The 24,821-nt window shown below is 39.1% G+C and overlaps 1 protein-coding gene across 1 annotated transcript; it reads left to right on the plus strand.

The window, feature by feature from the left end:
- Positions 1–2,172: 2,172 nt before the first annotated feature.
- On the plus strand, positions 2,173–23,325 carry LOC118986776 (uncharacterized). The gene is given in 5 exon segments (XM_037045874.1): positions 2,173–2,184; positions 2,246–2,488; positions 2,491–3,099; positions 7,082–7,169; positions 23,205–23,325. Coding segments are annotated over 4 exon segments (969 nt in total). The 5' UTR covers positions 2,173–2,184; positions 2,246–2,337.
- The last annotated feature ends 1,496 nt before the right edge of the window (positions 23,326–24,821 follow it).

The raw sequence follows: 24,821 nt of genomic DNA on the forward strand, positions 1-24,821 counted from the left end.
GAATACTATACTATTGTAGGTATATACCACATTTTGTTTGCCCATCTGACAGTGGACATTTGGGTTGTTTCTACCTTTTGACTATTGTGAATAAGTTTTGTCACTTTAACTGAGAGTCTTCCACTCTATTTCTGCCAAGCAGACCTCCCAAACACGTTCACCCCTCACTATCTCTATTAGTGGGCTAGCTTTGGGCTGACTTGGGAATGAATCCTCATATCCCACACAACACCTATTTGTTCTTTATCAGAACCTTTCGATGGTTCTTGGCTCATCCAGAGTACAAAATTGAAAGCTTTCTTTTTTTCCACAAGCCCATACACCCTGGGATTTCGGAAAGAAATGAATGCCTCCAAAATGACAGCTGTCCATTTTCCTTTTATTCTCCATAGTCTGGAAAGGAGTCATTTGCTGCTTTGTTATGACAGAAAGTTTCTGCTCTGCCTCACATCATTTGAGGATCTCACTGCTCTTGGGGCCCCTCAGCCTTCCCTGCATGGGTGCTGCAGAAACACACACCACAATCAAGCACACAGCTCACCGGGGGGCACAGCTCCTGTTGAGAAGCAAATTAGGAGGGTGGAAAATCTACCGGAAAAACGTATCAGGACCCAGAGCAAGATGCTAAGAGGTGGAATTAATGAAGGAAAAGAAAATAAAGGGCAAACCCAGGAAACCCAACAAGGAACGAATTCAACATGTGGAACTCCTTCTGGAACTCAAAAGGAGGCAAATTGGAAGTCAAAATTTAATTATGAGATAAAATTTCCTTAAGTAGCAAGAGATGCAAGTGTATGAATGAACAGTCTTGGCAAATTTGGGGAAAGATTATTTTTTTAAAAAAAGGCACACACTTTCACTTCTAGCTGGGTTGAAATTAGAAGGACTAGAATTACCTTCCCACATTAAATAACTAGAAAACCAGGCAATACATGAGCAACAATGGTGATCACTGGGAAAAAGGAAACACGTAAGCAGAGCTCTATGAATGTCCTTACTTGCTGCCTGGAGAGAGTTTACTATCTTATTGAAATTCCTGGAAAAATTCAGAAAACAGGAAAACAGAACACATGGCAGAGTGAGGAAGTAAAACCATTCTAATTCTCAGGTATCAGGAACAGAGAAATTAAAAATAAGGTATATAGAATTAGATACAGTCATTATGTTCTGGTGTCATAACAGATAAGTAAAAAATTAACTGTAGATTTAACAACCAGCACAATTTAAAAGAGAGAAGAAATGCTAAGTTACCAAATTTGAAAAGGCAATGAAGAAAAATTTGACATAGCAGGGCTAGATAATAAAAAGAGAAAACAATAACAGGATAGTAGAATATAAAGAAAACACATAATGGATAGAATAAAAATAGAAGTATATAGATTCTCACTAAATTTTTTATCATTGCCATATTAAAAATAACTGAAAAATGAAACTCATCTAAAACAAAGTTGCAAAGATATGTTGAAAATGAAGATATGTGCAAAGATATACAAAGCAAATACAAACAGTGCAGGAGGTAAAATACCAATAAGCAACGAGGCCAAAAACATTAAACAGAACTGAGATATGATTTTGTGTTAAGAGATGCAATTCACCTAGACTCGGGAGAATTTTCTACTATAATTTATGCATCAAATTTTAGGCACAAAACAACAAGCCTTCAAATACATAAACAGGTTCTATAAGTACAGCTAGATCTTTGAAGAAATACAGTGAAAGAAATTAATATACCTCTTCCAGAATTTTATAGCTCAAGTAGATAAATAATAAGTAAGGGCATAGATTATTTTAATAATACAATCAACAAGCTATAAAAAACAATGTCTAACATCAGAGAGCATATATTCTCTGCTTAGCTGCATGGAACACATACAACAATTAATAATGTTCTTGGCCACAAAGAGGACAATAAATTCTAAAAAGTACACATTTTACAGGCTATATTTGTGTTAATAATTCAATATAAAGATAAACAAACTTAACTCCTTTGAAATAAAAATGTGCGATTTTAAAAATCCTAAATCAAAGAAGAAATAAAAGGGAACAAATCCAGTCCTCTCACCGGCCCCGCCCAGACAGCTGACCTGCCTGGGTGCAGGGAACAAAAAGCCAAAAGGGGCAAGACAAGTACAATAAGCAATGGGGTTGTTTGGAAAATCCCAAGAGAAGCTGCCCAAAGAGCTGGTCAATGAGTGATCACTGAAGATAAGAGAGGAAATGAGCTTCGTTGACTGGCAAATAAGAGATATTCAAAGAGAAGAATAAAAAGTGAAACAGTCTGTGAAAGATGCTGCCAAGAAGGGTCAGAAAGACGCCTGTGTGGTTCTGGCCGAGGAGATGATCAGGTCAAGGAAGGCTGTAAGGAAGATCTGTGCATCCAAAGCTCACATGAACTCTGTGCTCATGGGCATGAAGAATGAACTGGCAGTTCTGTGCGTGGACGGTTCCCTGCAGAAGAGCATGGAAGTGATAAAGGCCATGCAGTCTAGTGAATCCCAGAAATTCAGACCACCAAGCCGAAGCTGTCCAAAGAGATGGTGAAGGCTGGGATCATAGAAAACTCTTCTGAAAGCATGGATGATCAGGAAGAAATGGAAGAAGCAGCAGAAATGGAGATCGACAAAATTCTGTTTGAAATTACAGCAGGGGCCTTGGGCAAAACACCTAGTAAAGTGACTGGTACCCTTCCAGAGCCTGAACCTCCAGGAGCAATGGCCGCCTCAGAAGTTGAGGAGGAGCAGGAGGAGGCGGCCCTGGAGGCCATGCAGTCCCAGCTGGCCATGCTCCACAGCGAGGGGCCACTCAACTGGGTCCTCAAGCTCTTCTCATGGCCTATCTGCCAGGTGTGCGCACACTCCTCTGAAATAGCAGCCATTTATGTATCTCTTGCACGACACCTCTGTGTCGAGGCTCTGCGTTCTAAAGAAGGTTTTCTTCATTCTGCAGAGGTTTTGGGGATTGTTCTTGAGAGGTGGCGTAATAAACACATCATTTTTAGGAGTATAAACAGAAGTACCTTTTTTGGAAGGAGGGCAAGGAATTTGGTCTTCTCACAAAACACTTCTGAGAATGGAGTTCATTGCCTGAATGTTGAAGACTGTACATTTTTTTTTGTCTGCAAAATACTATATAAATGGATTTTAATTTTAAAAAAGGGAGCCCTGGCTGGTGTAGCTCAGTGGATTGAGTGTAGAACTGCAAACCGAAGAATCATGGTTCAATTCCCAGTCAGGGCACATGCCTGGGTTGCAGGCCAGTTCCCAGCAGGGGATGCACGAGAGGCAACCATACATTGATATTTCTCTCCCTCTCTCCTTCCCTTCCCCTCTAAAGATAAATAAATACAATCTTTAAAAAAATAAATAAAGGGAAAAATCTAAAAAGAAAATGAGAACACTTAATATCAAAACTTAAAAAAACAGTTAAAATTGAAATTAATTTTATAGTTTTAGAAGCTTTTGTTTTTTATTTTTTTAAAAAGATTTTATTTATTTATTTTTTAGAGAAGAGAAGGGAGACAGAAAGAGAGAGAGAGAAACATCAATGTGTGGTTGCCTCTTGCATGCCCCCTCCTGGGGACCTGACCTGCAACCCAGGCATGTGCCCTAGACTGGGAATTGAACTGGTGACCCTTGATTCACAGGCCGGCACTCAACCACTGAGCTGCAGCAGCCAGGGCTAGAAACTTTTATTAAAAGTAAAAACAAATTAAATATAAATGAAAAAAGCACTTCTTTTTTATGTTAAAAAAACAGACGGAAAGGAAGCAGGAGTAAACAAGTTCCACAGGAGCAGAAGCTCTTTTGCTTATTGCCACAGACTACTCACTTAGAATAGCACAGAGAGAGTAATATCAAGAGAAAGAATAAGTAAAAAAACCCCTTGCCTTTATTTTTTGGTAAGGACCAAGGGATGAATATCAGGTAAACCCAGAGTAGGATAAAAGAGATAAAATAAATACACAAAGTTAAGATTGACAAGGAAGGTGACTTCCACTCAAGATGACAGTATAGGTGGACATGGTTTGCCTCTTCACACAATCACATCAAAATTACAACTAAAATATGGAACAACCATCACTCAGAACCATCAGAAATTGGGTTGAATGGAAGTCTGACAACTACAGAATTAAAGAATCACATTCATCCAGACTGGTAGGAATGGAGCAGATGCAGAATGGGCTGGTCCCGCCCCAGTGTGTGGTGGATGAAATATTGGGAGGGATATCTCAGAAGCAAGGAGTCTCAGCCCCACAATGAGTCCCCCGCCCCAGGGTTCCAGTGCGAGGAAGATGAGTCCCCATAACTTCTGGCTACAAAAACAAGCAGGGATTGAGTTGGTAGAAGAAACTTCTAGAGCCCCAAGCAGATCCTCTTAAAGAACCCACATATGGTCACACCAACTCAAACTTACTCCTTCTGAGCTCTAGCACTGGAATAGCAGCTTGAAAGGCACCAGAGGCATACTAGAAGAAACTGAAGTCTGGCATCAAGACAAGCAAAGGCCATTATCCCTTTTCTAAACCCTCCCCCCACAGAGCCAAAGAGCTGGCAGGCTGGTGCCATATCTGAGACTCAATCAACCTGGCTAACAATGTTTGCCCTGCACTAGAGAGCCCCTGAGACTCTGTTCCAATCAACTTACAGGCCCACTTAAGCTGCTTTTCCATATGAATGGCTGGTCTTGGCCCCTGCTTCACAACTTCCTAAATCCTCTCAAACAAGCAAAAGCTGGCCTCAGTGAGCTCCAGACCTGGCACTACTAGCAGCCAGCCTAGATTCACAGCTTGGCTTTTCCTGGGGATCTTCAAGCCTAGCACAAGGAATAGCCATCTCAAATTGTTTTATAGCTCAGGCAGGGGGGGCTCAGGCAAAACAGAGGTCGGGGCTAACCTTGGCCTGCACCACCTGAGAAACCTCAGGGACTATGCACCCAGTAGACAGCTACAGACCATGTCGGAGCACCACCACCCTGCCCCTGCACAGCAGATCCTCCACAGAGGGTGGAAGTTGGTGGTCAGTGGTTATAGTCAGTCCTTTCAGCTGAATGGCCAGGGTAAATCCTCCCATTGATCTGCTGAGAGCAACCAAAGCTCCACTACAAGAGGAGGGTGTACTCAGCCCATATGAAGGGTGTACCACAAGTATCCAGCTTGGGGGATACTGTAGGCTATGCCACTGGACCCTATAAGACACTTAATACATTAGTCCACACTACCAAGACATGGAGTATAGACATGGTAGAGCTGTTTTGAGCTCTACCTACATATAGAAATAAACACAGAGAGGCTGACAAAATGAGGAGAGAAAGAAATATTGCCCAAATGAATGAACAGATAAAAACTCAAGAAAAAAGCTGAATGAAATAGAGATAAGCAATCTACCAGATGCAGAGTTCAAAACACTGGTTATAAGGATGCTCAAGGAACTTACTGAGGACCTCAGCAGCATAAAAAAGGTCCAGTCAGAAATGAAGGATATACTAATTGAAATAAAGAACAACTTACTGGGAAACAACAGTAGAGTGGATGAACTTGAGTATCAAATCAATGATTTGGAACATAAGGAAGAAAAAAACATTCAATCAGAACAGCAAGAGGGAAAAAGAATAAAAACAAAAACAAAAACAAAAAAAAACAAGGAAAGGCTAAGGAACCTCTGGGACAACTTCAAATATACCAATATCTGAATCACTAGGGTACCAGAAGAAGAGAAAAAGCAAGAAATTGAAAACTTATTTGAAAAAATAATAAAAGAAAACTTCCCCAATTTGGTGAAGGAAATAGACATGCAAGCCCAGGAAGCACAGAGAGTTCCAACAAGATGGATGCAAAGAGGCCTACTCCAATACACATCATAATTAAAATGCCAAAGGTTAAAGACAAAGAGAGAGTCTTAAAAGCAGCAAGAGAAAAGAAGTTAGTTACTTCAGGGGAGCTCCTGTAAGACTTCCAGCTGATTTCTCAAAAGAAACTTTGCAAACTGGAAGGAATTGGCAACACATATTCAAAGTCATGAAAAGCAGAGATCTACAGCCAAGACTGCTCTATGAAGCAAAGCTATTATTTAGAATTGAAGGGCAGATAAAGAGCTTCCCAGACAAGAAAAAAACTGAAGGAGTTCATCACCACCAAACCATTATTATATGTAATGTTAAAGGGACTTATTTAAGAGAGAAATAAGATCAAAACTATGAACAATAAAGTGGCAAAAATAGCCCTGACTGGTGTGGCTCAGTGGACTGGGTCGGCCTGTGAACCTAAGAGTTGCTGGTTCCATTCTCAGTCAGGGGACATACCTGGGTTGTGGGCCAGGGCAGGCCCTCTGCTGTGTGAAAGGCAACCACATACTGATGTTTCTCTCCTTCTTTCTCCTTCCCTTCCCCTTTCTCTAAAAATAAGTAAACACTTTTTTTAAAATGGCAGAAATACATATCTTTAACAAGTGAATAAAAAACCCCAAACTAAGCAAGCAAGAAGAATGGAGACTAAATTATGGACACAGAGAGTGTTTTGATGGTCCCCTGATGGGAGGGGGGTGTGGGAGAATGGGTGAGGAGGTGAGGGGGTTAAGAAGTACAAACAGGTAGTTACAGAATAACCATGGGGATGTAAAGTAGAGTGTAGGTGATAGAAGAGCCACATAAGTTATATGCATGACTCATGGGCATGAACAATCGTGGGGGGATTGCCTGAGGGAGTGAGGGGTGCTTGGGAAAAGGGGAAAAGGGGGAAAAATCAGGACAACTGTGATAGCATGATCCATAAAATATAATTAAAAATAAAGAAAAAGGTTGACAAGGAAGATATAAATATACATTACATTGAAAATTATAAAAGAGCATTATGTGCAATTCTCTGGTAATAAGTTTGAAAATCTGTAGAAACTAGATGACTTGTGAGTGAAATGTAACTACTACAGCAGAGAGACGCTATTTAAAAATTTCTTTTTCTTCATGGACACAGAAGCTTCCTGTTAGGTTGAGACCATGAGACTGAGATCCAGCTAAAGGAGTGAGAATACAAGTGACATAAGCCACTTCCAAGTCCTGATACCTAAAAGTATCCTGTTCATTTCCCTAGTGCTCTTACGCAATGATTTCAGAAGACATATTTTAGATGGCAAAGCTACAGCTGGAGAATGGTTCTCTGATCTACCTCAGACTATGATGTGAGCCAGAAAAAACCTCTATTGTATTAAGCTTCTGATACTTAGTGTGTTGTTACTGCAGCCGAGCACAGTATATTCTTACTGATAAAACTGCCACATTTGACCGAGAAAAAACAGAAACTTGAACAGAAAAAAATACCTTCTAAGCATTTAAAAGGATGACAAAACAGCCATTAAAAAAGTATCTGTTGATTTTCAACTGATAGAGACATTTAAAGTACTAATCATATTTTAATACTAATGCTTATTTGCCAAAACAAGCATAATTGTCATATTAATCATGAAATACTGGTGCCAGTTGAAAACATTGAAAGGCCAGGTCCTCCATAATCAATAGATACTCTAAAAGTTGAGATTCTCAACTATTAAAAAATTTTAGTGTGGTACTACCCTGGTTAAAAACTCTGAGTACTTTATATAGACTAAATGTACGACTACGACAGCTTTCAAATATGTGTTATTAGTATCTCCTTTAAATGACCTTTTTCAAATTCCCTAACTTATGATGAGGTCCATCTTCTGCCCTTGGGATACATTTGTCAGACGTTTTACATGAAACTCTTGTGAGCCAGACTGGGTTTTCTGATATGTGAAACAGCACGATTTTTGTATTCCACCTGAACTGAGAAATACAACACAGTTTAATATAATAGCAGCTGAAATAGAGGGCCTCTTCCATCCACATAAAGAATTGAAGAGACTAGTGTAAATAGAAACAATTTCAACATATTCTCTTATTGTTTTTCATTGTTACAAATAGCTTCAGCCCTTGGGTCTCTTATAAGTCAATGCTTTCCATGACCATTTTTGAGAATTCCACCAGGAGATGAGTGAAATTCCGTGAGAAAAACATTACGTGTACAACAGAAGTTACTTGTGCATTCATAGTCACAGACGAATCAAAGATATTTATCCACAGAACTACAAATGTTTTCACAGAATTATTAAGTCTATAAAATCATATAGAATATTTGACCTAAAAGGCAATGGAACTCTTCCAACAACAATAGGAAAATAAAATCAAATATGCTGTTTTTTTCTTTAGAGTACGATTTCTTAGAGGAATCCTCAGGCCTCCACTGAGCTTCAAACCTGGAAGTTCCGCCACACCCACCTTAGAATATTCCCCATCATGTTCTCCAGGCGTACGCAGTCACATCTCAATCTCGGTGACAGAAATACTTAATCTTACACTGACACCACCACAACCCCCACACAAAAGAGGACATTAGAAATCACTGATAACAATTAGCACTGATAACATTTTGGGTTATATTTCTGGGCATCTAGGTACATATGTGTATAACCCGAGTTTCACCAAACCACCCCAGTGTGGAGCTAAATAAAAAGATCACTTCAACAGCATCACCTCTGCTTTGCTGCTTTGTAATAAAAGTGCAGGACCTCACCCGCCCGGAAAATCCTGTCCTACCCCCAGTGTGTTTCTATTGTTTCGAGTGGGAGTCTTGCAGGTGCCCAGGAGCCGGTGCAGGCAGCTTCCACATGGCAGGTCCCAGGCCCTGGTGTCATTTAGGCAGAGCCTGCTGCCTGTGGCTGTCAAGAACTAACTGCCCTGACACACTGAAGTCTCAAAGCTCCCACTGGGGAGCAGGCCAAGCAGAGCAGCAGCAAAGAAAGCCTTTTAGATTTTACATTCCGTTATAGGCAGACTAAGAACGGTGCCCCTGGTGGTCCATGTTTTGCAAGGCTTTTGTTTAAGTAGCTCTTCCTACCTTTGCACACAGTCCTCTCTCTCCTTGAACCAGTTCAAGGTCCACGGAGACTGAGCAGGGGCAGATGCAAAGGCAGTAATTGGACTCAGGCTCCCATCCCTAGGCTTCATCTCAGAGTCAAATTTGTTTCTCACAACTCCCTTTTCGCTCAGAGTGAGTTATTTTCTAGGAGGTGCCTTCATTCCCCCAGGCAACCTGAGAGAAGCCCAGAAGGCCACCCACCACTTCCTCCGGCCTGTCCGGACTTGTTTACGTCTCAGAAGGTGACACAATGGTGCAAACTGACACAGCTCTCCTACTGTTGTTTACAGAGGTGGGACCATGCTGTAAAGCATCGTCTTGGTCTTGCTTTTTAAAATGGAATACTGTGCCACGCACGTTTTCCATGTCTTTCAAAATGAATTATCATTACTACGTAAAACTGTTTTGTGAACATGCCATCAGCATTTAACTAGACTCCAATTGTTAGACATGAGAGTTTCCAATTTTCCTATAAAACATAATTGCAGTGAACATCCCTTAATAAAAAAAACCTTTGTGTTTCTCTCTAGTTATTTCCATAAAACAAACACCTGGGAGTGTATTACTTTGCCTTGTACATCAAGTTTCCTTCCAGAAAGTTTGAAGTAATTTGTATTTCTAGCAGTGTATAAGAGTGTGAATTCACTATGCCTTAGCGAACACTGGTTGTTGTTTTAAATTTTTCCAGTTTGGTAGAAAAAATTGTATCACCTAAATCTGTATTTCTTTTGGTAAAAACAAGCCTGAATATTTTTCCCAATAGCTGTTGCTCAGCTTTATTTTATCTTCTGTTAAAAACATATGCTTGTACTTAAAAAAACTGGAGACAGAACACTTAAAAATTTTATATACAAAGTGATAACTAAAATGCACAAAATTAATAAATAATAATATGTTAATCACCACTTTATGCTCTACCCTTTACAAGAAATAAATATTAGTGGTAGAGTTGTTGCCCCCGTAAGCCCCTTCCTGGTCACATTCTTCTCCTCTGGACACAAAGGTCAGCTTTATGCTCACACACACAAAGTTCATGCATTCAAGTATCCATGTGAATATGTTTTAAATATGATTATTCTCACAAACTGTAGTATACTTTATGTATTCTTGTTACAGAAACTTTCAAACATTATACAGTCGATAGAATTAAAAGCCCCTCACGCATCTTTAAAAATTATCAAATTGTGGTTAATCTTATTTAAGTTATATCTCCAATTCACCCACGCCACGCCTGTATTATTTTGAAGTAAATCTCAGACATCATACCATTTTATCTGAAAATGCCTATGAATGTATTTTTGAAAAGTAAGGGCTCATTAAAAAACCCACCCATGATGCTATTAATCACACCTGGAAAATGGAGAATATTTTTTTCAGCGAATATCATTTTCTAATTTCTAGTTGTCTTCACTTCTATTTTTTTGAAGTTTGTTTATTAAATCAAGATCCAAGTAAGGTCCATACATTGTGATGGGTGTCATGTTATTTATTCACTTTTATATTAGTGTTTTTATCCTTTTTACTGATTTTAAGTATTGTTTATATAGTATACATATTTTCCTATATTCATATTATACATATTATTGTGCTGTTTGCTTTTATATTTTCTTAAGTTTTTGATTTATAGGAGTTATTTTTAGAATTTCCACAATCAACTCAACTTTTTCCTTTGTGAGATGTTTCTTGAGAGAGCCTTTCACCCCCAATATCAAATATTCATGTATGCTTTGGGCTGACATTTTAATTAAGTTTACATTAAACTCTTCTTATATCCGGAACTTAAAATCATGTATGTTATATTATGAATTAGCGCTCCAATAGAATGATTTTCAAAATAGCTTCTTTGTATTTTTGGATGAGAAAATTGAATTTCAGAGTTTGTTGTTTTTTTTTTTCACACAGCCAAATAAAGCCTAACATTTAAACCTCCCTCTTAAACTAAGTCCATTACTCTTACCTTCTCTCATTTTTCTTTACAAACCATAAAGAAATGGGTGAGGATCTCAATGATCTAAAAAAAGTTCCCCAGTTATAGATAGTGACTTCAGAAAAGATTTATTTAAGGTGAATTTCAAATACTCCAGCTCAGAAGAAAGATTAACTTCCAGAAAAATCATAGAGTTTTTGTCCAGAAAACTGAAGGAATATTATTACTGTATTCTTTTTTTCTTTTAAAGATTTTATTTATTTATCTTTAGAGGGGAATGGAAGGAGAGAAATATCTACGTATGGTTGCCTCTCGTACGCCCCCCCACTGGGAACTGGCCTGCAACCCAGGCACGTACCCTGATTGGGAATCAAACTGCAATCCTCTGGTTCGCAGGCCAGTGCTCAATCCACTGAGCTACACCAGCCAGGGCTATTAATGTATTCTAAATCAGTGTTTATAACAAAGTCAAATATAAAGCACATACCTTTTTAAAAAATAAGCTTTGTTCTAGTCTTTAGTAAAACAAACCAAGAACTTCTCAAAAACCTGGTTAATAATAATGACCCTTGATTAAGTACTCGCTATGTGTCAACTACTATTCTGAGGGCTTACCTGTATTAATTCATCAAAACCTCACAGTAACTCTCTGATGTAGGTTCTTTCTTTAAAGCCCCCAAATTTACAGGCAAGGAAACTGAGGCATAGAGGAAATATGTAACTCACACCAGGTTTATAAACAGATGGTAAGCAGTAAAGCTAGGATTTAAACTTTGGCGATCCGTTTTTATAGTCTGCACATTTTGTCTCCCATAGTAATTGTAATATGTAGCCTCAAGGCAGTGGTCACAGGTGCTAATCTGGCAGAAATCAGGTTTGGAGCAATCTTGGGCTCTCCGTGCCTGGCAGGTGAATTTAGTTGTGCCAGGCCAGGAAGACAAACTCTGATTTCAAACCATGTGATGTCTTCCACTTGCCTATTGACATACGCACATGCTTCTCTCTTAGAATTAGATGTAGATAAGAAAAAATAAAAACAAAAACCCAAGGACACAATATGACAACCTCTATAGAAACCAGCTCTCTAAAGAAAACAATTGGAATATAGAAAACATTAACTACAAAAGCAGATAAATAATGAGAGCAATAGCAAAAGCAGGAGAGAGAGAGAGTCAGTGACACATGAAGCTGACGGTTTTATTACGACCCTAAGGGACAAGGGTTATTATAGGCACTGAACTATACTGGTTTACAGTTTTAATTTTATTTTGATCAAAAGCAGATATTTTCTCAAGCAATTTCCAGCCACAGCCTTCTTGGCTGAAAGACTAAATGGCCGGCTATTCACAGACTGTTGAATGTCTGAGTATGTTTGGACAACTGAGTGCAACAGGAGAAAAGTCACAAGTCAGCCTTTTTTGCTCCTGTATCAGCAAAAGAAATAAGCTTACATAATGAGCCCATGAGATCAATAGGAAGAGCCCAAGTCGTAATGCTGAAGCCGGAAACCCCATTCTGCATTGTCCTTCCACTGAGCTGGTGAACTTAAAAAAATTACAGAGATTATTCATCAAGAAGAGAGAAGAAGCAGTTCTATTTTGTAGAACTTTCTAACCACCAACGCCAGGTGGTACCCACGAAATTTCAAGCTTGGACTATGTTACACATTTTGGAAGGGACCTTCTTCCCTCCAAAGCCTGTGGCTGAGTGTCTGGAGGAAGCTGAGGCTGCCAATAGCCACAGAGACTGTGATCCATTTAAGCATCAAATCCCAACCTGCCATTTCATAACTAAGTAGCAAAGCTGATGCAACACCAGGGCCTCCATGAATTCTGTGCACAAATTTTCGGCAGGTTACAGTCAAGTGCAAGATGAAGGTGGGGGAGGGTTCTGGCATCAGATAGAATCTTATTCTTTTTATGAGTGTCTTGGGGAACTTGAGAAAGCCACTTAACTTCTTTGGGTCTTGGCTCCTTAACACACCAAGCAGGATAATTTAATGAGAACGTAGTTCATGTCTGTTCTCACAGATGTAGAATAATTAAAGGAATAAAAGGGTAATGTTTTAGTACTTAATGCCAAGCTTTTGTGTTCTCATCTGCTCCCCAAGGGGAAATAAATAACTTTCCTTCTTAAACATACCCCCACTCAGATCCTTGGTAAGAGGTCGTTGGCTTTGCCCAAAGTGAGGCAACACAGGTGGATGGGAAAGCATGGATTCTAACACTTGGACATGAAGGTAGTGGTTGGGGGGATGACTCAACCCAAGGACAGAGCTGGATTTCTAGCAGCTGAGAAGACACAGGAACAGTGAGACCCGGATGTGGCGCAGACCAGCACGCTGCCATTGCATGACACTCTGGCTGGTTAGCGTGTGGAGTCCTAGGGCTGAACACCAGTCTGTTGCCTTGAGGACCAGAGCAAGCATCACGGTGTCTGGGGCAGTGGGAAGGGAGCAGATGTCGAGAGCAGCTAAATGGCCCCACTTTGAAAGCAACACGTGGTCAGTGAACACCTCAACAGGCTACTCAAGGGGCTTTTAAATCAGGTAGTAACTAGGGTTTTTCAGAGAAATGGAATGAATGTGAAGGGAACCCAAATTCTGCCACTCTAGAGCTGCCCTTTTGAGATACTGATTTTAAGCTGTTTATTAAGAAAACAGAAGGAACCCTGACCTTCCCCTTTTTCCTGCCCAAGAGATTCAGAGAAACCTGTTTCAAGAAGAAGCTCTTATAATGTCACCTTAACCTAACTGGAATTAATGACGGTAAGCAAGAGGGCTTCAAGTAGATGCCTGTTAGCTAGACACCCGCTGTGTCCCATTCCTTCTGAGTTGCCTAACAAGAATTTGCCTGCCTTGTGTACTCTGCTCTGCCTCCACTGCCTGTAAACCGCCCATTCTCACCACCGAAATCTAGTACCCCATCCCCCTTTCTTCCTTGTCCCAAAATGTCATAGACATCCAACGTTACCTCACTGTCTCGGAATTGTCATGCCTAGGTGAATTCCCCATGCGTATGCATTAAAAACTTGATTTCCTCCTATTAATCTGTCTCTGTTAATTTGACGATTAGCCCAGCAGAAAGAACTTGGACAGCTGGAGGAAAAGTCCTAATTTTTTTAGCCCTTATGAATATGTACATACGCATGTGATCATGGACTGGTAAGTTTGAAATTTGTAAAGCATGCTGGCAGCCTGAAAATTCCGGGAGAGTCAAGGCTGCGATTGTCTGAATTCTGCAGGCAGGACACCAGGCAGGAAAACAGGCAGGATTTCTGTGCTTCTTCATCAGGAACCCTCAGTTTTCCCTCTTACTGCCTTCAACTCTTTGGATGAGACCCACCCACATTTTGGAGAATAAACTGCTTTACTCAAAGTCTACTGATTTAAATACTAATCACATTTAAAAAAAAATACCTCCACAGCAGCATGTAGACTGGTACTTAACCAAACAAATGGGGACCAGAATTTTGCCAAGTTGACAAATTAAATGACCTAGAGTTCTTAGTGGGAGGCCAGGAGATCTCCCCCAGAGAACCCTGGACTGTGTATGACCCCGAGTCAAGGAAGGAGCCACCACTTCAAATAACAAAGGATAGATTTTCAATAGTCCTAACCGGCTGTGGGCTTAGAAAGATTTTATTCTATCTGATTTGGAAATATTAAGAGATATTTTTTCATATGCTCAAGGGTCATGAAAAAATCTACAACAATTGCACCTACCAAATAAGACTAAATGATCTTCAGGAAAATTTTCAAGGACAACCCATGATTTCACGATGTTTCGCTGCTTTGACAAGTCTGTCCTGAAGCATTTTTCTGTTTCCTGCAGTAGTATTTTCTGGTTAAACTGGAATTACATACCCAGTTTCAAAAAAAAGTTGCTAATTTTTTTTCAGGTATAACTATTCTAAATAGAGACTAGTGAAAAACTAATTAATTTAAGATATTTATTGGCAACTACTTACCTAATATGGAGAAAATATAGGCAATTTTATCAGAATCTGAAAACATTCCAGATTCCTTGTAATGGTAAGAGGAGCATAGATACACACAACAGTGTAGTGATTATCAGAGAGAAAGGGCAGGGGGTGGGAAGAGGGAAATTGAAGAAGGCACAGCAGTGATGAATGATGATGGAAGGAAAGCTGACTTGAGGTGGTGAACACACAATACAATATACAGATGATGTATTACAGAATTGTTCATCATTGTACACCTGAAACCTATATAATTTTATTTACCAAAGTCACCTCAATAAATTCAATAAAAAGTAGAAACAAAAATAAAATAAAATATCTTTAAAATAGAAGAAGGGGAATTACTGAATATATCAATTGAAGTTTTATTCATAAGATAATGTCTTTTATGTACAATGTCAGTACGGCCTTAATTATATTATGTGATGTGGTAATAACCCATTAATTACCATTCTGTGGTAATAATTTATATTATTCTTTAAAGAAAGATATAAGCACCACAAACTACCAACTCACAAATTTATGTTTAGAGTTCACATTACAAAAAAGTAAGAAAACACAAATGACAACAAAAGCCAGCAAAAGTATTTTTGCCAAGTTCGGCTTATCATCCCCATCAGACATTTAAACAGAATTATGATTGGCAAGTAAAATAACATCTACTTACCTATGGTAAGGTTTTGTGAACAAATGGATTAATATCAGAGTGCATTTCAGAAAGATCATTTGTGATCACCACAATGTAGCAATTAGGTTCAAAAAACCCATGGTTGTTATGCTGCTTGAACAAAACATTAAAGGACCATTTTACCCTTCTTTGGAACGAAACGATCGTACTCTAGGAAACCAGTGGCTTGCCAATCCAGACTTCTTCCTAACTCTGATGTTAAATTTTAAAACGATGAACAAGCAGGCCCTGCACACCAGCTACCCACTGCACCAGTCCCACTCGCCCCTCCACGGCATTTGACCAACATCTTTTTCTTTGCAAAGGCACGGAAGGCCAGAAATGCTAATAAAATTTACAACACAACCAGGGAGGTGATATGGGCTTTACTTGATTAGTCTAATAAGGTACACAATATCAAAGAGGAAGGGGAGAAGCTATTTAAGCTATGTCCTGAAGCGCTAATGGAAGAAGTGATGTTTATGTGAGTTATGAGACAGGATTTCTGCCATTATGAACGATAGTCAGACTTCTTTCCAGTGGTCTTTGTTTAAGGGATGATTGGAAGAAAAGCCTTAGCAAACAGCCTGAGACAGTTCGTGGAAAGAGCACTCCAGTAGAAGTCATCCTGGTCCCCTCTTGGTTTGGTCACTGTCCGTATAAATCTGGACCAAATCCTTCAGAGGTCTTGTTACTGAATTTCTGCATCTTTTGGACTGTGCATAAAATAATATTATATTCATGTATCCATTTAACTGGTGCTTATGGAATGCTTACTGTGATTGAAGCAATGTGGTGCCTTAAGGTTATAAATAGCATATAACAGGAACAGCATCTTGGTTCTCACAAACAGTGATTTAAACCACGGTTACACAGGTTTAACTATGAAACAACAGAGGAAATTCAGAGTGACATGAGAGCATAACAAGGGTGCCTAACTCAGTCCTTACTTTGTTCATCCAGTTATTTACTTATTTGGACTATTCCCTTTAGTTCAGTATAAACGTGTTTAGAGAAGGGACAGTCTAAAAATGGTGGAAGAGGGTACAAATAGACATTCTTTCTCAATTCATTTTTTGAGGAAATACTAGGAAAGGTTTTGTTTGTTTCTCAAGAATTAATCTGTATCAGTGATGGAAAATGAGAAAGGATGCCCGGAAAATTAAAGTTCCTAGGAAGATAAATAGAAACAAAATGGAATCAGGTTGATGAAGAAACAGGGTTAGAGAAAACCTCGGGCTAAAACACCAGGAAGAGAAATTTTATAGTGTTGAAGGAATTTCAGTGATTTTTTCTAAGCTTAGAGTCAACACATTCTTGAAATAGCTAGGCCAGTTGAGCACCTTCTTTCTCTCTCCCTTCCCACTTATTCTGAATGGCAGGGATTAGCAGTGTTTGTCCCTGGATCCCATCAGCAAAACCCTCTCTGAAGAGTGAATAATCTCCCACCGGAGGCTGAGGGCTCCTCAGAGAATTACCTGGCCTTGGAGAAGCCCAGCAGGGCTGGGGATGACTCCTTTGGAATGCTACCACAGATAAGAGCGGGAAGCAAAAAGAAAATGTGCGTAAAGATACTAATGGGATCCACCCACGTTTTGGCAACAGGGCAGAGAAGATCACCATCCTCCCCAACTTCTTCCTGCCCAGAATAAAACATGGCATCAGGAGTGTCCTGCCCACTTCACGTAGTGCACAAGCAAGTCTTTCCTTTGGGGAATGGGCTAGTGAGGGAAGAGAAGCAGCACAATTCAGAGGAGACCTTAGCCAGCTTTCTAGGTTCTAGTCGACAAATCTTTTGTCATGTCTAATTAAGAAAAAAATTGAAAAGACAAAATTACCAACCAAAAAATAAAAGTTGTAAGGAAAGGAGGCTGTCTTATACAAATTTAGATGGAAGGAAAGGTTTTCTGGAGAATACAAGTGGTTGTGTCTGATTGGAGAAGAAATAGACAACCTGGATAACAATAACCTAGAAGCTATCAGGAGTCAAAGATCAGTGTTAGAGAGGCACTAGTCCCAGAGGGTTTTACAGGTGAGTTTTTCCAATTCTTCTGTAGGAATTTTTTCATATTTGTCTCTACATTCCATGAATTTTTATTAAAAATTCCTACAGAGGATTGCAAGAAATTTGAAAAGGAACCCAAAGTGATGCCTGTTGAACTTGGTTAGAAGATATTTATGTTCACTTGAAAGAAAAAATATACAAGAATGTCATAAAAAGTTGAAAAAAGAACAATTGCACATCAAAACATAACAAAGGCATGGTAAAAGAAACAGCATAGCATCACAAAAAAGTAGAAAAAGGTATATAGGAAATAAGATCTGGAAAGAGGCCCTTATATATAAGAATTCAATTTGTTGGAAGGACAGATTTTCAAACATGGGTAGATATTAGCCAACTTTATAATTTATCAGATGATTGGCTATTCATTTAGAAAAATAAACAGTTAGCTTCCAATTTACAATATAGACACAGATAATTCTAAATTATTTTATAAGTTAAACTTTAAAAACATAATACACAAATAGCTCTATATTGTTTTATAAGTTAAACCTTGAAAATATATCAGTGCATTTATGAAAATTTCTCACAGTCTTGGGTGGTAAGGAATTCCTACAAAAATTCACAATATCTAGAAACCATAAAGGAAAAGAATAAAAGTACTGACAACTTAAAAACTGAAAACTTCATATGATAAAATTATTAAGAACAAACTCAAACCTGGGAAATATTTTCAAAATACATAAGGACAGAAAGGTAAACTGCTCTTGCAAATTGATTTAAGAAATATGGTAAAAATAATCCAAGAGAAATAAAAAGAATATATAATTTATGAATAGATGATTTTAAAAATTAATATAAATGATAAATGAACATATAAAGAGATGTCAATTCTCACTAATGACCAAGGAAACACAAATTATAACAAGAGAATGAGATTATGTTTTTCACTCTTCATATTGGCAAAAATTACAAAGGATTGTTGACATCCAGGTTGGTGAGGTTGTGTGGAAGTTGACATTCTCAAACATTATTATGGAAATGAAATTATTGCAGCTTTTTCTGTAGGACCCTTCTGTAATACTGATCTTTTTGGCATAGGAGTAATATTCTCATATGCACTTGAAGAAACATGTATAGCTATATTTATCACAATATTTTTTTAAGATTTTATTTATTTATCTTTAGAGAGCAAGGGAAGGAGAGGAGAGAAATACCAATGTATGGTTGCCTGTCATGAGTCCCCTGATGGGAACTGGCCTGCAACCCAGGCTTGTGCCCTGACTGGGAATCGAACCGCAATTGTGTGGTTCGCAGGCTCATGCTCAATCCACTGAGCCACAGCAGCCAGGGCTATTTATCACAATATTTTAATAGTGAAAATTTAAAAGCAATAAATATACACCAGTAGAGGAATAATTCAATTATAATATATCTATATTATGGAATGATAGGCAGAACTTAAAAAGTCTATATGTACTTATGTGAAACCATCTGCAACAAATAGTTATGAATTTAAAATAGCAAAGTTATGCTTAATTTTTATACTTGTATCCAAATTATGTTAAAATTAAAAAACCAATAATATATTGCTATATGAGTGTATATATAAAAATACATAGAAAAATCCAGTACGGTACATAACACATTGTCAATAGCAATTTTGAAAAATAGCAAGTTAGATTGTTATAGAAGGAGGGTGTTTTAAAAAAAAGTTTTTTTTTTTTTACCATGCATATGTATTTTTAAATTATGTTTGTTAAGTGATGTATTTTTAAATAATAAATACATATTTATGCATTAATTCAAGCTGCAGAGGAATATGTATAAACTGTGGTACTAGCAAAATAAAAATGTAATTCAGGAGTTGTGTAAAACAGAACTTTGACTTTTACATCCATTTGATGTGTAGCACTAGATTTTTTAATGTGATAAAATGCACTTTTGAATTACTTGAGGAACTGGAAGAATTAAATCATTAAAAGATATGCCACTATAATATCGAAGACATATTTATTAAGTGACAGAAGCAAATTGGCGAACACTTGCAGAAAGATTCCCAAAGAAAAAGGTCTAGACATTTACATACCATATACAAGGAATGTGTATTTGTGTGCTACTAATATAATTGTCCAAAAGAGAAAAGTAAAAAAAAAATCCTTACACCAATTCAGAAGCTATTATTTAGTTACCTGGTGGCAGTGGTCAGCATCATAGGCATTGCTGGCCCCTGCCCCAGTAACCAGGAGGGATTCAGAGCACCCATGGGTGTCCAAGGTGACTCTGCACCCTGGTCAGCTGATAGGCACAGAATTGGGCACCTGAGCCAAGCTCATTACCTGGTGTCTTCGTTCATCTTGCTCTAACGGAATACCGTAGGCTGGCTGGCATAAACAACGAATATTGATTTCTCTCTGTTTGGAGGCTGGGAAGTCTAAGATCAAGGTGCTATCAAATTCAGTGTCTGGTGGAGTCCTGCTTCTTGGTTAGCAGAAGCGCATCTTCTCATGGTATCCTCCCAAAGTGCCGAGCTGACAGAGAGGGCAAGCTCTCTACTGTGTGTTCTCACAAGGGTACTAACCCCAGATGAGGGCTCCACCCTCGTGACCTAATCATCTCCCAAAGGTCACATCTCCACCTGCTATCACAGTGGGGTTTAGAGTTTCAACATGTGAATTTGGGGGAGGGGACACAAACATTCAGTGCGTGGAGTCTAATAAATGGCAGTGACAGGAATCTGTTCCTCCCCGCGGCTGGACCTGTACTTATATGTATCTTCTGAGCCTTGGCACCACCGTGGGAGTCATCTGTCTCCTTCGTCCTTTGGGCGAAGGTGAGGAGAAAACTGCTGGCAGGAAAAGCAGCCCGAATCAAGTGGCAGAGAGATGCTGAAACGAGGTTTCTGGGAAAGGAAAGGGCTTCCTGGTTTTTCCAAAATCGTTGTAATTCTGGTTTCCAAACTGCCTGGTTCTCTATTGTGTTTGTCCTCCTGGGTGGAGGCCTTCTCTGACCTGCTGGAAACTCCTCCCCTCACCGCCACTCACACCGAAGGGCAGTGCCGGTGCCTCCCAGTCTGACCCGGAGACACGACCCAGCAGACTGGGTTTGTCAGACTTACTGGTCCCTGTGCTGTCTCTGTCCTCTGTAGGTAGAATCTGCGGTGTGATACCTTTTCAAAGTCAAACTAACAGAATTATGGGTGTGTGTAAAATGAATAGCGCCCACGTGCAGCCTGCTCTTTGGCCATCATATGCCAAAGTGGCAAACGATGTTTGAAATTTCATGCTACACTCTTCCTGGGAAATTAAGTGCCAAAGTACAGACCAAGCCCACCCAATCCTCTTTCAGAAGTTAGTTGTTTTAGGATTTACTCCCTACAAGAGTTCTCAATTACTCTATTAGACACACAAAAACGTGTTTGGTGAGGGCTAATTAGTGTGAACCATCCTCAGTCAATTCTGGATGCTTATAGAAATCATCTGATAAAACTAGTAAAAAAGTCCGTAAGGAAATTTAACAGAGTTTTAGTTATTATTCTTTGAGGGGTGCAGTATGACTTCACAATTGTAAGTCTTGGATTTGTTATGGACAAGACAGACAAGTCCCTGAAACAGGAAGGAGGTGGCTGTTTTGGAGACTCACAAATCTACTACACATCAAACAAATTGAAACAATAGCCAACGACATGGGGAGAAGTAAGAAACGAAGCATACAAAACCAAATTTATAATGTGATCCAGATTCAGTTTTTAAAAAGTTGTAAATAAAACAACACACAAAAAACATTATAAACAAATATTAGTGATTTTCATCTGTTTATTTCATTCTTTTTTAAATCTACTCTTCCTTTTTTTAAAGAAAACATGCATTACTTTGGTAATCATAAAAGTTAGTTGTGAAATATTAGCATAAAAATTTGAAAATGTGATTTCAGGGGAGATTTCTGCATCCTTGATACATGGGATTAATATGCAACTTTTATACAACAAATATGTTTCTATTTATGAATTATGAATTAAACATTAGAAGTTATTTGCTTTATATTCTGTTAGATATTTCTGTTACCATGAGAAAATTTGGGTTAATAGTAATGTTACAGAAAAATACTCTGTATTTAATCCATATGTAAAATTTATTTTTTGATAAGATTGATGTATGTTTAAAATGTTTTAACCAATTTTTCAATTTTATAGAGCACAAAGTAGTATTAAAATCGAGTAATTACTGGTATTTTCAGAAAGTTATGGCCTCTGACGTGAGTGCTTAATAACTTAATTGGTTAGCAATTTTTTTGTATTTGTATCTCTAATGTAATTATGTTTTTCATAATAAACAAGTAGTTTATCTGTACTGCATTCAGATTAAGGTGGCTTAAAAATTAAGTAGAACAAATCTGAAGGGAAATCACATGGCGCTAAAATCAAATTTGATTTTTGATACTGGTTTATGGATAAGATGTATTCTGTCGTATTTGAGAGAAGGGAGAAAAGATTGAACCCTGACTACTAGGTCAACTACATCCTCTCCAAGAGGGATGGGAACGATGTGGGAAGCACAGAGTAGGTGCTCAGTCCAGGCTGTGTAGTCAGTAACCTGAAATGCCGGTAGGCTGCAGGGATCATCCTGTCCAGTTTCTGACCTCGAGTCTATGTTCACTCCGTCCCCTCGGCCCAAGATACCTTCTCCCTCCCTCTGACTCCTCCTCCAAGGCCCCCTCCCCGCCATCTCTCCAACCTCCCAGATCATTTTTCCTCTTCCGGGAAGCTTTTCCTTCTGCAGGTTCCCTCCTCTAAAACCCTGTGCTCACCTTTCCCCTGGCACTTAAGTTGTGTGATATTTTTAACACAGGTATTTCAAAACCTCAGAAGACTGTGGTCACAGAGGGGAACGCAGTGTGAGATCTTGCTCCTTGTGTGCCTGGAGTGTCAGAAGCGTGTCCCACGCGCCCTGGGTGAGCGACAGGTCGATGGGGCTGTTTGGACAGTCATTTTGACGCATCCATGTGGAGGCAGCCACTACGATGCAGCTGTGTTTGACTGGAACATTTTGATGAAATACTTGGATGAAGCTTTATCTCTACTTTTTCCCCCTTTTTAACCATCTGTATGACTAGGTAGTGGTAAAAAAATAAACCATTTTACCCCATCCCTTGGAAAAACTCATCCCACTTTCCCCCTCTACTAATAGAAGGTGGTTTAAGAGGGAAGGGGCCTGAGGCGGAGAACTGGGCTGGAACTTCTGGCAGAAGCACCGTCAGAAAAACCTTCTGTTTCCTGTGCTCACTCATCTCAGAAAAGGCCATCAATCACGCCAAGCAATGCATCTGCTCACCTCTGAGAGTTTACTGGCATCTTGAATGAGCTGCAGAGTTTCCTCCGCTCTCCCGTGAAGTTAGAGACACCAGGGAGGAGAATACTCGATCCCTTGTTTTCAGGACTAGAAGGCACAGTAATGCTCAATTAATTTCTGACATCTCTCCTTCACCCCAATAATATCAATAAAACATAGTTTCTATTTTAAAACTTTATTATTAATGATGCATTTGAGGGGCAGTGCTAATTATTTTCTCAGCAGTTAACCCAATTACATCCAATTATGGGTTAAGTCACTTTTTTTCATTTATAAAAGGAATTCCAACCCCTAACATTCAAACCCTACTCAATTAAGTGGAAAATGTAAATCTTTTATAATCTTGCTGTGCCTAGAGACCAGCAAAGCAAGTTTCGGAGACGTGAGATGTGCCGTTTGGGGAAGCGCTGTGTTTTCACTGTGCTGTCAGAATGTCTCCTGATTGTCTCCGATCAGCCAGCCATTCAGCTGTATTGACACAGCCAGCTTCATAAACAGTTCCCATGAAGTATCTGGGTTACATTTCTTTTCTTGCTTCTCTCCACCCATCACCCTACTCCTGAAACACCTCTCTTTGTCAGAGTCCTTGGCTCCTGAAGGTAGCAGAGGATGTCTGAGGGTGGCCATAACCCAGATGACAGCAACAGTGTCCATGCTGAGTTGACTCCCTGCCAGGGCTCCCAAATCCGTCACCTTCAAGGAGCTGTGCTAAGTGTTGGGTCACCTTTAGTCATGGAAAGTACCTCGGAAGTACTCTGTGTGCTCCCCACACCTCCCTTCTTCACTGTTTCTGCTTGTCTGGTGCAGCCCTTCGGAAGAACGGCTTCTGCAGCAAGTAGTACAGATACTCCTTATGATGGGAGAGAGGCTCGGAGCTCATGCCAGGTCTGCATCCTGGCTATGGCATTGGGGGCTGTGCGATCTAAGTTTGCTTAGGTGTTCTGTGCTTCAGTTTCCTCCTCTGCAAAACGGGAGCTGGAGTGCCTGCTTGGGACCACCACGCACAGTCTGTCTCAGTGTGTAGTTGTTGGGATGAGCACTTTGGAAAAAATGAGTTAATTAAGGACCCACAAAATTCCTAGAACAGAGTCTAGACCTGAGAGATGTTATCATATCAAGGACATGATAGATGTTAATTGTTATTTAAAAAGGAATAAAGAAAAAGCTAGTGGCCAAACATGAGACTGAAGGCTGTTCCAGTTCCTACCTACTCCATTTGCTGTGCACCTGTGCACAACATGTTACCCTCGAAGGCTCTTCACATAAACTCGTATAACCAGACATCAGGGCATATCCAGGTGTGATGCTCTCCTCAACTCAGCCAGGACCATCTTACTCCATTATGCAGTTTATTTTTACTCCGTCCCTGCTAACCATTGAAATCAGGAATCTCTCTTTCCCACCCATGTTTTCCAGTGCTGGATGGCAATGGACACAGCAGTTTCAGTAAGTCATGGATGAAGGAATGAGAGAATGAGTGAGTGAATGAATGAATGAGTAAATGATGGGTGGTGGTGGTGTTCATACTGAAGCCAAAAAAGCTGCCTCAAAAAAACGTTCATTTAAGATGCTCAGCTCTTAAATTATATTTAAATGATCTTATAAAATTGTATTGAATCTAGAGCAGAATAAAAGAGAACACACAAGAAGAGAACCTTGTTTTAAATGGGAAATTAAAAGTAACAATATAAGGAAGATAAAGAATAAAATGCATGTTTCCACAGAAAGAATGAACACCAAATGAATACTTTTTATTCTATAGAGTTGTATTTCAGCATCATTATCTTAATACTTACAAGATATGATGACTTATGGCCTTAAAATGAAACAGTATATCATTAAAGGCTTATTTTCATGAAGATATTTTCTTCTAATTAAATTCAATACCATCTAGTGAAAGAATAGCTTATTCAACACTATACATAGAAATGCTTTTCCATGTAACAGAGAACTCAAATAAAGAGTTCATGTTT

The sequence above is a fragment of the Sturnira hondurensis genome, unplaced genomic scaffold (genome assembly GCF_014824575.4).
Source record: "Sturnira hondurensis isolate 20B ecotype Veracruz unplaced genomic scaffold, ASM1482457v3 Scaffold0004474, whole genome shotgun sequence".
In the NCBI taxonomy this organism is placed as follows: Eukaryota; Metazoa; Chordata; class Mammalia; order Chiroptera; family Phyllostomidae; genus Sturnira; species Sturnira hondurensis.